Source organism: Cetorhinus maximus, chromosome 30 (assembly GCF_964194155.1).
Source record: "Cetorhinus maximus chromosome 30, sCetMax3.hap1.1, whole genome shotgun sequence".
In the NCBI taxonomy this organism is placed as follows: domain Eukaryota; kingdom Metazoa; phylum Chordata; class Chondrichthyes; order Lamniformes; family Cetorhinidae; genus Cetorhinus; species Cetorhinus maximus.
In genome coordinates, this window is record NC_135908.1 from 19867918 (window position 1) to 19881701 (window position 13784).

At 42.5% G+C, this 13784-nt stretch overlaps 1 protein-coding gene across 6 annotated transcripts in view; it reads left to right on the forward strand.

The window, feature by feature from the left end:
* The window catches only part of sin3aa (SIN3 transcription regulator family member Aa), a 126816-nt gene that overhangs the window by 85329 nt on the left and 27703 nt on the right, over positions 1 to 13784 (forward strand). For all 6 annotated transcript variants that reach the window (XM_078532557.1, XM_078532558.1, XM_078532556.1 and 3 more), the window contains 4 exons: positions 2935 to 3118; positions 5951 to 6530; positions 9528 to 9697; positions 13392 to 13565. In XM_078532557.1, coding sequence (XP_078388683.1) covers positions 2935 to 3118; positions 5951 to 6530; positions 9528 to 9697; positions 13392 to 13565 — 1108 coding nt within the window. The remainder of the gene's footprint in view (positions 1 to 2934; positions 3119 to 5950; positions 6531 to 9527; positions 9698 to 13391; positions 13566 to 13784) is intronic.

The following is a 13784-nucleotide window of genomic DNA, read 5'->3' on the forward strand; positions in this document are numbered from 1 at the left end:
GATCCTCCTGAAACCAGTACCCAACTAAAGGAAGAATTAAGGAAAGTGGTGAAGTGAAGACAGGGCTGAAGTGGTCAAAAAGCCCATTGTCATTTCTTGTCCAAACTCACACATGAGGAATGGCAACTTGGGTGAGGTATTAAAGGGTTGTTAGTGCCTGTGGAACCAGGGCCAACAGTTGTCATCTCCAGGAGGGAGGGAGAAAGCAGTAAAGGAAATTTGAAGGGGTTAATCATAGAGTGCAGGATACTGATTCTGAAACAGGACTAAATGTTTGACGTTCAATGGCATTACCATTGCTGAATAGTAATAATCAGCATGGATTGGTTAAGGGAAGGTCGTGTTTGACAAATTTGATCGAATTATTTGAGGAGGTAACCAGGCGTGTTGATGAGGGTAATGCATTTGATGTGGTCTACATGGACTTTAGCAAGGCTTTTTGATAAGGTCCCTCATGGCAGACTGGTCAAGAAAGTAAGAGCCCTTGGGATCCAAGGCAAAGTGACACATTTGGATCCAAAATTGGCTGAGAGGCAGGAAGCAGAGAGTGATGGTAGAGGGATGTTTCTGTGACTAGAAGTCTGTTTCCAGAGGGGTTCCGCAGGGCTCAGTGCTGGGGCCCTTGCTGTTTGTGGTGTAGGTAAATGATTTGGACTTAAATGTAGGAGGTATGATGAAGAAGTTTGCAGATGACACGAAAATTGGTAAATAGTGAGGAGGATAGCTGTAAACTGCAGGAGGATATCAATGGACTGGTCGGGCAAGAGCAGTGGCAAATGGAATTCAACCCGGAAAACCCGGGACACAAGTTCAAGGTGAGGGGGGATGTGAGGAAAACTTTTTTACCCAGAGGGTGGTGACGGTCTGGAATGCGCTGCCTGGGAGGGTGGTGGAGGCGGGTTGCCTTACATCCTTTAAAAAGTACCTGGATGAGCACTTGGCATGTCATAACATTCAAGACTATGGGCCAAGTGCTGGTAAATGGGATTAGGTAGGTAGGTCAGGTGTTTCTCACGTGTCGGTGCAGACTCGATGGGCCGAAGGGCCTCTTCTGCACAGTATGATTCTGTGAAAAGTGTGAGATAATGCACTTGGGGAGAGCTAATAAGGCAAGGGATTACACTATGAATAGTAGGACCCTGGGAAGTACTGAAGATCAGAGGGACCTTGGTGTGCACAGATCCCTGAAGGTAGCAGGGCAGGTAGATTAAGGTGGTTAAGAAGGTATATGGGATACTTGCCTTTATTAGCCAAGAATACAAGAGCAGCGAGGTTATGCTGGAACTGTATAAAACGCTGGTTAGGCCACAACTGGAGCACTGCATGTGCAGTTCTGGTCACCATATTATAGGAAGGATGTGATTGCACTGGAGAGGGTGCAGAGGACATTTACCAGGATGCAGGAAGGTCTGAGCTATGAGGAAAGATTGGATAGGCTGGGGTTGTTTTCCTTGGAGCAGCGAAGGTTGAGAGAGGACCTGATAGAGGTGTATAAGATTATGAAGGCATAAATAGGGTGGATAGGAAGGCACTTTTTCCATTAGTAGAGGGGTCAATAACCAAGGGGAATAGATTTGAGATAAGAGGTAGAAGGCTGAGAGGGGAGTTGAGGAATGTTTTCACCCAGAGGGTGGTGGGAGTCTGGAATTCACTGTCTGAAAGGGTGGTTGAGTCAGAAACTCTCGTAACATTTGAGAAGTATTTAGATATTCACTTGCGTTGCCATAGCTTCCAGGCCTACGGGCCAAGCGCTGGAAAATGGGATGAGTGTAGTCAGATCCTTGTTGACTGGCGTAGACATGATGGGCCGAATGGCCTTCTGTGCTGTAAACGCCTATGAATCTTTACTATCAACATCCTGGGAGTTAGCTATTTAAATACTGTGGTTACAAGAGCAGGTCAGAAGCTGGGAATTCTGCGGTGAGTAATTAGCATCCTGACTCACCAAAGCCTGTCCATCATCTACAAGACAGAAGTCAGGAGTGTGATGGAATACTCTCCACTCGTCTGGATGAGTGCAGCTCTAACACTGAAGAAACTCGGCACCATCCAGGACAAAGCAGCCCCCTTGATTGGCATCCCATCTGCCATCTTAGATGTTCACTCCCTCCACCACTGACATACAGTGACAGCAGTGTGTGCCATATACAAGGCACTGCTGCCACTCACCAATGCTCCTTCGATGGCACCTTTCAAACCTGCAACCTCTAACAGCTAGAAGGGCATGAGCAGGAGATGCATGGGAAACCACCAACTGCAAGTTCCTCTCCAAGACACACACCTTCCTGACTTGGAACTATATACTGTTCCTTCACTGTCACTGGGTCAAAATCCTGGAACTGCCTTCCGAACAGCACTGTGGGTGTACCTAGACCACATGGACTGCAGCGGTTCAAGAAGATGGCTCACCATCACCTTCTCGAGGGCAATTAGCGATGGGCAACAAATGCTGGCCTTGCCCACATCCCATGAAAGAATAACAAATGCATTTTTAGCATGAAGCAGGATAACCCATGGCATTAGAATTAATTGTTGGAACTCTAATCCACAGATCTGTCTTTAAAATGTATTCGTTACTTTGACTCCCATTGTTTGATCTGTCTCTCAATCAGGAGTCAGCAAAGTGCTGCCACAGGTGCCACTCTGAAGCTGGCTGCTAGGAACTGTGGCAATGCCTTAGGATGACTTTGTCTAGTTTTCCCTATGTCTCTCGGTAGCAGTCTTGTGGTTGGGAATTGGTTTCTGGAGGTTTGTGGATATATTAATTTTAGGTTCCAACGTGGCGCGGTGACCAATACTTTCCCTCTCTCATCATTTCGCAAAAGTTGCTTTTTAATTTGCCCTTCTTGTTCTCTTTACTTCTGTCTCATTCACACAATGAATTGTAACTTGGTATTCTTCATTATAGTTTTTCTTTTGCCTTTCTCCTTTTAGATTAAAAGCAAAGGAGGAAGAATGGCGAGAAGCGCAAAGAGGTTTCAATAAGATTTGGAGAGAGCAGAACGAGAAGTACTACCTGAAGTCTCTTGATCACCAGGGAATTAACTTCAAACAGAATGATACCAAAACTCTGCGTTCCAAAAGCTTGCTGAATGAGATAGAGAGCATATATGATGAGGTATATAGTGCATTTGCAACTGGTGTTTGTTTGTTTGTGAGAGGTGGAAGGTGTCTACTGTTTTCTGGCTGATGATTTCAAGATGCAGTAGGAAGGACCTCGTACCTACTGAGGTGGGGGGGGGTGTCGAAATATTTGTTGACCATAATCATTTTGACCTTAATTTTCCTAATTGCTTTGATTGTTGGATTGATCCTTCGCTGAGAAGTGTGACCCATTTTTTGCTTGGTGATGCCCAAAGCTCACCGGGAGATTGTGACTCCAGTTTGCTGGGACTTTTTCTGACATTTTGTCTAGAAACTGCTGGCTGTTGCGGAAATGTGCTAATCATTTGGAACTGGAAATGACAGAGTAGGACAAGGTGGGAAAGAGACGCAGGGAACTTTCAGGAGGGGGATCAAAAAATGTGAAGTTTTTTTGTGCATTCTTTGATATTAAAAAGAAAATAGCTATGATTTCTCAGTGTCCAAGCTTATGACCTGCTTTTGACGACTCTTCAGATTTATGAAATTGCCACATATGAACATTTACCCCCTCGAGCCCGTTCCGCCATTCGATGAGATCATGGCTGATCTATGACACAACCCCATATGCTCACCTTTGCCCTATGTCCCTCAATAATTTTGATGAACAAAAATCCCTCAATCCCAGATTTAAAATTAACATTTGGCCTCACTTCAATTGCTATTTTTGGAAGCAAGTTCCAAACTTCTACTACCCTTTGAGTGTAGAAATGTCTTCAAATTTCACTCCTGAAAAGTCTGGCTCTAATTTTTAGACTGTGCCCCCAAGCCGTAGACTCCCTAACCAACTGGATTAGTTTCTGTCCATCTACTCTTACAGTTCCTCGTGATATCTTGAAAACTTCAACCAAATTCTCTTTAACCTTCTAAATTCCAGATAATACAATTCTAGTTGTGTAAGATCTCCTTGTAATTTAACCCTTGGAGTCCGGGTGTAACTCTGGTAAACCTGCAATGTACTGCCTCCAAGAGCAATATATGCTTCCTAAGGTGTGTTGCCCAGAACAGTACTCCAGGTATGGTCTAACCAGAGCTCTGTATAGCTGCAGCATAACTTCTACCCCCTTGTATTGTAGTCCTCTAGATATAAAGGCCTGCATTCCATTAATTAGCCTTTATCATTATTTTCTGTATCTGTCCAGGACATTTTAATGATTTATGTAGTAGGTACCCCTATGTCTCTTTGGACCTCCACTGTTTCTAGCTTTTCACCATTTAGAAAATACTCTGATCTATCCTTTTCAGGTCCAAATGTGATGACCTCACATTTGCCTACATTGAAATCCATTTGTCATAATTTTGTCTGTTTGTTGAATCGTCTGATTGTAATTTTATGCTTCCATTTGCACTCCTCACAATGCTGCTTATTTTTGTGTCATTGGCAAACTTGGAAACATGGTTTTCTGTCCCACCATCTAAGTCATTGACAAATACAGCAAATAGCTGAGGCCCCAACTCAGACCCTGGCGGGACACCAGTAGTCGCATCCTGCCCATTAAAATACATACCTATTATTCTGACGCTCTGTCTCCTGCCGCTCTGCCGATTTCCTAACCAGCTCAATAATTGGGCTTCAGTTCCATGAGCTTCAACTTTAGCTAACAGTCTCTTCTTAGGAGGGGCATTTTAAGTTTTCAGTTAACCATCGAGACTCTTATTCTTCACAGGTTGGTATGGTGGGATATTAGGGCGCTTGTCTTAGTGTTTAGTAATGCAGAGATTTCATGCCTGCTGTTCCTTAAACATTCTTGAATTAGGCCATACCCTAAAGGAAACTAATACCTGGGGCTTAGGCACTTGCTCTGTGAAATTGCTGAGCAAATAATTTTTCTCTAGCTCCTGGCAGACTTGTGTCTGTGTCCTGTTGATGTCACCCACTGGTGTCTGCTAAGTGTGTGTCCATCACAAGCATTGAAGTTTGGCAGTTTTCATTTCTGGCTAGCGATGGGTGTTTGTGCATCATTGATCCTGACTGATTGCTAGCAGAAAGAAACTGCACCCTGAATTGGCTTTGCAAGTGCATAACATGATAGGAGTCCCCTTATATAATTTTAGTTTGGAATGCTTTCAAGAAAGATTTAATGGTTTGTTTCACAGGTCAATAACATTAAGACTGTAACAAATTCAAGTCAAACTCTTTGTTGGCAACTTTAAAACATTTCTGAATTCATTTACTTTCATTTCTTACAACACTGCACCAATTTAAATATCTATGTGTCAGTCGTGGCTCAATCGGTAGCATTCTCACCTCTGAATCAGAAGGTTGTGAGTTAAATCCCCATTCCAACAAGTTGACTACATAATACTAGGCTGACGCTCCATTGTAGCCGTGAGAGACTGCTGCACTATTGAAGGCGCTGTCCTTTGGGTGAGATTTGAGACCTCTCAGACAGATGTGACCCCTCAACACTATTTTTAAGAGAACCATGGGAGTTCTCCCTACTGTACTCACCAATAGTTATCTCTCAACCAACATCATGGAAAACATATGATCTGATCATTATCTTATTGTTGCCAATGGACTCTTGTGCACAAATTGGCTGCTGCATTTTCCTACATTACAATAGTGACCACAGCTCAGAAGTTCTTACTGGCATTTTGGGACACCCTGAGGCAGCGAAAGTGCTATACAATTGCAAGTCTTTCTATGAAAATTAAAAGTTTATCGATCCAGCACTTTAACATGACAAAATTTGAAATGCATTAAATAAACATCAGCTCTTTTAACTGTACTTATTTAAAGGGTTTTATTGTGCTTTTATAAATTTATGCCTCATCTTTTCTTTTCTGTTTATTTGCGGCTTTTTAGCGACAAGAACAGGCGTCTGAAGATCACACGCATGTGACATCCGGTTCTCATTTAACCTTTGTTTACGAGGACAAGCAGATCATGGAGGACGCAGCCTCTCTCATTATCCATCACGTGAAGCGGCAGGCTGGGATACAGAAGGATGATAAATACAAAATCAAACAGATAATTTATCACTTCATCCCTGATCTGTTGTTTGCTCAGCGTGGCGAGCTTTCGGACGTAGAGGATGAGAAGGAGGACGAGGAGGATGAGGAGATGGACATTGACGAGAGCACGGGGGCAACCAAAAAGCACAATGGCATCGGAGGTAGCCCTTCCAAGCCAAAACTGATGTTCAGTAACACAGGAGCGCAGAAGCTGCGAGGCTTGGACGACGTGTACAACCTGTTCTTTGTGAACAATAACTGGTACATCTTCATCCGGCTTCACCAGATCCTGTGCTCGCGACTCCTGAAGATCTACAACCAGGCAGAGAAGCAGATTGAAGAGGAATGCAGGGAGAGGGAACAGGAGATGCTGACAGGAAAGCGGGACAAAAATGACAGTCCTGCTATTCAGCTTCGACTGAAGGAGCCCAGTGAGTATACACGGGAACGTGAGCAATCTTTCCCAATTGGGAAATAATAAATACAGTCACTTTTATTTTCCCACCACGAACACACTGAATGTAATAGTCTGACAGGATCTTTATAATATATTTTGTATTTCTGAAAAGAAAAACATATTGTCGAAGCTTTTCAACTTGCACTCATTAAGACAAATGCAAGAATGCCAAATTTCAAATGGTCACAGCAATTTATACTACAGAAGAAAAGGCTGCTAATTGGTTGGCAAGTTGTCTTTAATTGGCTGAGGTGTTGCCATGGAGAAAGCAATGTTGCTCTATGGCGATGCTTCAGCCAATCAGTCAACTTGCCAACAGGGGAAATTTCCGCAAATTTAATAAAAACGATACTTAGGTGGAAAGCAGTTGATAGACCAATGAAGGTTTACTTCTTCATGGACCAAACAGTGCACAGTTTGTTAACTTGTCTCAGTAATCAGAAAATACCTCACACCCATTGTGTTGGAAGTCTTTGACAGCTTTGTGCTGATGAAGTGAGAGAGTTTACATAGAATCACACAGAAACAAGCCAAGTGGCCCAACAGATCCATGCTGGTGTTTATGTTCCATGTGAACCTGAATTGGTAATAGTGGCGTGACTCTGTCCTAATGTTTGAGTGTTTTGTGCAGAACATATTTGGAACTGCAGCATCCCCCAATGTACAAATTGTCTCTGGCTGTAGGTGTATTGGCTCACTGCCTGTATGAAATCTGTTGTAGTAATTGTGATCCCCAGTAAACTGCAATTCATCTTGAGTTTTATTTGGCACATTTCTTTTCTTACTCTGGTACGTAGATATTTTATACTGTGGTAGCACTTTTGGTAATGTCCCTGCGGCATCTGTAAAATGACGAAAAGCTAACACAATCTAGGACTTTCTAGTAAACAACAGGAATAAATTGTGCTGAGGAGGCGAGCCTACTAATGTCTGTGGTAACACTCTCACCTCTTGAGTCGAAAGATTTAAGCCCACAGCTGCACGATTTGAGCACATAATCCAAGCTGCTATTCAAGTGCAGTAGGTAATATTGCATTGTCGAAGGCTACATCTTCCTGATATGACATTCAAGTGAGGCCCTATCTGTTCTGTTAGTTCATGTGGATGTTAAAGGTAACCAAGGCTCTATTCCAAGAAGAACAGGGAGCTCACCCACTAACCTGGCATGTTTCCCTCCTTCACCCAGCACTATGGAAAACATAGATTGGTCATTCACTTAATTGCTGTTTGTGAGATCTTGCTTTGTGATCAGCTACACGATAATAACAATTTCACTAACTAATTCATTCTATGTGAAGTGCATTGGGACACTCCTGAGACAATTCTTTCCTACCTGCACTGTTCTGGTACAAAGACCAACCAATAAAATAAAAGAGGGAGTGACTAGCTTTGTTGTTGTAACTATAATCCTATAATAATATAAATTCTATATTAATATCAACCTCTATATTCTCAACTTCGCATTCTGTTTTAGGCTGGTTACTAGAGAAGAAAATAAAACTTAAGTAATGCGGCAATGCAGTGAAAGAGTTCTCAGATTAACAGAACGGAACCACTATCTATAAAAGCTGAAACACTGGGGTTGTGAGGCGTGCAGGTTATGGTAACTTGATCACAAGAGGGAATCTAGGATGTCACAGTACAGCTAGGATCATTATAACCTTGTGATATTTTGACACGTTACTCGTGCTGCGCTTCCTAGAAAATCATCTCCTTGAGGGTGATAAATTTTAATCGTTTACTGTGATCTGTAATTGATGTAATAAAATAGAAAGGTAATTGTGTTAGCTTTTGTATAAAATTATACAACAGAAGGAAGCTATTCGGCTTATTTGCCTGTGCTGGCTCTTTGAAGGAGCTATCAATTAGTCTCATTTCCCCTGTTCTTAGCTCTGAAAATCTTTCCTTTTTAAGTATAAATTCAATTCCCTTTTGAATGCAAGGAACGAAAGAAATAGGAGCAGGAGTAGACCACATGGCCCATCGAGCCTGCTCTGCCATTCAAAACAATCAGCTTCAATTCCACTTTCCTGGCCACTCCCCATATCCTTTAATTTCCTGAGAGACTAAAAATCTGTCTATCCCAGCCTTAAATGTATTCAACGATGGAGCTTCCACAACCCTTTGAGTGAAGTAATTTCTCCTCATCTGAGTCCTAAATGATTGCCCCCTTATTCTGAGACTGTGTTTTAGATTCCCCGGCCAGCGAAAACGATCCCTCAGCGCCCACCCTATCAAACCCCTTCAGAATTTTGGAGGTTTCAATGAGATCGCCTCTCATTCTTCTAAACTTCAGAGAATATAGGTCCAATTTACTCAACCTCTCATCATAGGGCACCCCAGGGACCAATTTAATGAACCTTTGCTGTACAGTCCCCAATGCATGTGGCAGTAGAATGTGGAGACCAAAACTGTACATAGTATTCCAGATGCAGTCTTACCAAAACTCTGTAGCAAGACTTCTTTATTCTTGTACGCCTCTTGCAATAAAGACCAACCTGCCATTTGCCTTCCTGATTGCTTGCTGCACCTGCATGCTAACTTTCTGCATTCCTTGTACAAGCACACCCAAGTCCCTTTGAACATCAATACTTAACATGTTTCTCACCTTTTAAACAAAATATTCTGCTTTTTTATTACTATTGAACTGCTTGCACCACCCTTCCAGGCAGTGTATTCCAGATCCTGTTTCCAATTTTGTAATACACGAGGTTGGGGGTCTTGTGAGGAGATGTTTATGTCTGATGTGAAGAGTGGTGCTTTATATGTATGTGACAGCGGTGAAAGGGGCTGAGTTTTGCATGTGGCAGTAGAAGGGAGAGACTTTGATTTGTATATGTGTGAGACCTGTTTATTTTGGGCTCTGTGTAGCTGGAGCTTTGGGCCTATGTGCAAGGGACAATATGTGATGGGAATTGCTGGGACTGTGCTAGGCTTGATGGGTGTAACCTGTTATTTTATCATATTTCAGTGGATATTGATGTGGAAGACTATTACCCAGCTTTCCTTGATATGGTACGGAACCTTCTGGATGGCAACATGGACTCCTCCCAGTATGAGGACACACTTCGGGAAATGTTTACTATTCATGCATTCATCGCTTTTACAATGGATAAACTCATCCAGAGTATAGTCAGGCAGGTAAGATGCGGTGAATCAGAACTCTTACCATTCCTTCCTAGGCTTTGATCTAAATTTCACCTGATCAGATATTTATATCCCCTCCAGTCCCTTCCCAAATAAAATATCCCTGGTGTGAATATTGGGAGAACCCTACAAACTAAACGTGTGGAAAATTCAGCAGTTGTTTGTTTTTTTTCAGAGGGGCCATGCATTTGAAGCATCAAGTTACACTTATATAGGACATATAATGTTACACAGTGACCCAAGGAGCTTCACAGGGCTGATTGGACTCGAGCAGAAATTGGATGAGTTGGGGAGATGGGAGTGGATTGACTGGTCAAGCACATCGGTCTTGAGAAGGGATTTGAAGTTTAGGAGCTAAGTGGCAAGGCAGAGAGATATGTAGGAAGAGAATTCCTAAGTGCAGTGCCATGATGGTTTAAAGCTGTATTGCCAGCGCAGGAGGCAGAGGGAGGAGAGGTGTACCGTGCTGAAGTTTAGAAGGTTTGAGCAGGGGACATGGCGCTTGCAAGAGGTTTGGAGACGAGATGGAGACAAGTTATAAAGAGACCTGTAAAGGATTTTTGAAATCAATGCTTTGGGGAGTATAGTTAATGAATGAATGGGACTTAACCCAAGTTAGCGTTTGCAATGAGTGATGTCTGCTGCCCTTATGGAGCAGGCACAAGATATGGCTAGCAGTTGTGGAATATGTGAAAATGAAGAGTGAGCATAGAAATCGGGGGTCTCTGAAGTCTTTTAACAGTGATCCTGCCTATTGGATGCAGGGTAAGGACTTCTCTACAGGAAAGATGAAAGAATGGAATGAAGTGTTATTCTGGACGGCCACTAAGAGTCAGTGAGCAAGTATCAGTATCTTGAATTGATACATCTGAAAAAAGGGAGAAAAATTAAGAATTGGAGGAAAATTTGAGGAATGATACTGTAAAGGTGACTTTGTTAGATTGAGTGGTTACATTTCTCAAGTACTTTATGAATTATTTCCCTTAACTTCTACAGGCGATATCTGAAAAAGCAATTAGTGCTGCTGGACAGTGCAGCCAATAATCCAGTAGTTACAGACAACAGCCAATTGAGTTACTCTGGAGAATATTGTAACCACATGAACATTTTCTACAAAGAAATAAGAGTTTCTATTATTTGAAATATTGAGGTGTAGGTTGCAATGCTTAGCAGGACTGCTTGCTGGATCAAAATGGGAAGTGGGCAGAAAAACTGTTCATCCTTCAGAGATTTGTTTAATCAGTTAAACCAGATCTTTTCCATTGCCTTCTCAAGGGTGTTGTACTGTAGCTGCCCCATGGGAGGGGTGGGACTCAAGTTTTTCCTCATGCTACGTCACACTGTCTGACTTCCATTTTGTCCTGATCTTAGTACTTTGTGGGATAGGGATCTTTTTTTTTATTCGTCCATGGGATGTGGGAGTTGCTGGCTAGGCCAGCATTCATTTCCCATCCCTAATCGCCCTTGTTCAGAGGGCATTTAGGAGTCAACCACATCGCTGTGGGTCTGGAGTCACATGTAGGCCAGACCAGGTAAGGACGGCAGATTTCCTTCCCTAAAGGACATTAGTGAAAGAAAGCTGCCGTCCTTACCTGGTCTGGCCTACATGTGACTCCAGACCCACACTGGAAAATTGGGAACTTCAGAAAGGATGAGTGGATGGCCTCCCGCTTTCTATCCTTCCTAAACTTGAGGTCATCCGAAATTCTGCTGCCCACGTCCTGACTCATACCAAATGTTGTTCACCCATTGGTTCTGTGCTCGCTGACCCACTCTGGCCCCTGTTTAAACTGATTTTTGATTTTAAAATTCTCATCCTTATTTTCAAATCCCATAGTGGCTTCGCCCTTCCCTATCTCTTGTAATCTCATCCGCCCCCACAACCCTCTTGAGATATCCGTGCTCATCTAATTCCAACATCTTAAGTATCCCCGCTCCACCATTGTTGGTCATGCCTTCAGTTCCCTGGGCTCTAACCTCTAGTATTTCCTCCTTACACCTCTCTGCCTCTCAACTTCATTTTCCTGCTTAAAACCTCTTTAACCAAACTTTTGGTCATCTGCCTTAATATCCCCTTGAGTGGTTCAGTGTCATATTTCGTTTGTAATGCCTCCATGAAGCGACTTGGAACATTTTATTCTGTTAAAGGTGCTATATAAATACAAGTTATTGTTGTAGTTTTGCATGACCTGGAGAGTGTATTTAGATTGTCCCGTAATGATGCACCAGTGGATCATTAGAATTTTTCTGTAACAATATTTTTAAGTGATACCTTGAAATTCAGTCTCATTATTTAAAACTATTGCCTATGGCCACTTGCGGCCAAGCAAGGGCAACTTTATTTTATGGTCAGGATGGTTTCAAGGTGCACCTTATTACTCAGCAATGGCAAAAAACCTGGATTCTCCTGCCATAGGCAACACGTTTTAATGTTAAAGGATTTAAGTATTTGTGTTACCTGGAGCTCTTGTTAAGTTAGGGAATGTAGCCACTAGGTGATTCCCTGAGGCAGTAAAAATCATATGACTCCGCTCATGGCATTACAGTACTGGATGATAGCTGTGGCATTGGGCTATGAGAGGGATAAATATCAGTGGAGTCTTCGCAAACATGACTTCTGTTTTTAATTTTTTTTAAAGAAGTTGCTGCGAACCAGGTTTTTCTCCAGATTTATTTACATGTCTGATTCCTGATCCCAGCCATGAAGTGGAGCAGGCCATTGATTCAGCAGCAACACTGCCAGAAGTCTGAGCACAGACAGTTTGACTGTCCTTCCCTCCTCTCAACAGAGGAACTTTCTGAAATTGGCTTTAAACAGACCTGGTTATCTGAACTTGTACACTGACAAGTGTTTCCCGATCTACTTGTTTGCAGCTTTTTCCTCAGAACATATTATTTGGTCGATAATCTCCATTGTTCAAACAGGAATGCTAAAATCCACCTGCGTTTCAGGAATTTCTTTTACTGTTTAAAGGGGAAAACCCAATCTCAAACTTCAGTGAGCTCCATTTTTGTGTTCATTTGATTTGGGGCAAATGCAAGAGCAGGGAGGAATAAAACTCAAAACGAGAGGCTTTTACTGGCAGGTTGAATGGTGCCTGTGGTATGTCTTGTTTCATAATTCTTTTTGCACGATAGTTGGAAACTATGGGGTTGGCAATAGAAATGCAATCTTTGCGATCAGTGCTAGTTTGCTGTGGATGAACAGCAGTTCATCAGTTATCGGTTCATACACTCATCAGTCGTTGAAAGTACATCACCCAATATATTTTATTTTTAAAAGTGCGTTCTTTCCTTGAGTCTCCTCATGTTACATACCAGTTGACCGATTCCCCTCTGGAAGGCTGAGAGTAGCCTGGGTGGCCCTTTCTTTGTGGGCACTGAGCTGACTCCCGCTCAGGTTCTCCCCACAATGGCATGGCTGAAATTTGGAACTTGGAGTTGAGAAGTTACATGTGTGAGCATTCACCCCGCCCGCTGCGGCTTCAGAGTATTTGTGCCATGGTGTCATCACTTCATGCCAGTTACTTTATTAGCCTTTCGGGAATGAACTGGTTGCTCAGCTTGACTGGCACTGAGATTAAGAAGGTTGCTCCCCAGTCATTAAATTTCCAACATGATCTTAAAACTAAAGATCTACTTAAATCACTAACCTGTTCCCTGCTTTTTGTGTTTTTGTTCTTTACAGCTGCAGCATATTGTGAGTGATGAAATTTGTGTACAAGTGACCGATCTGTACCTAACAGAAAGTAATAACTGTGCCACTGGAGGTCCCCTGGCAACTATTTCCTCCCGAGCTGTTATTGAAAGCAACTACCAACGCAAGGCTGAACAGCTCATGTCAGATGAGAACTGTTTTAAGGTAAGTGTGTGTTCAGATACCGGTTCATCATTGACACGCAACCTGTTTGGATGACATTTTAGGGCAGTGTGAGCAGGAATGTCATTTGAGGCAAGTGGCATAGAACAGGAGTCAAAGTGTGACTTCAATTTTACTCAACGACTGTTGAAGTAAAGATGCGGATTTATCACATGGTGATCATATCACATCATAACTCTTATGTTGCTTTGGTTCTTTTGA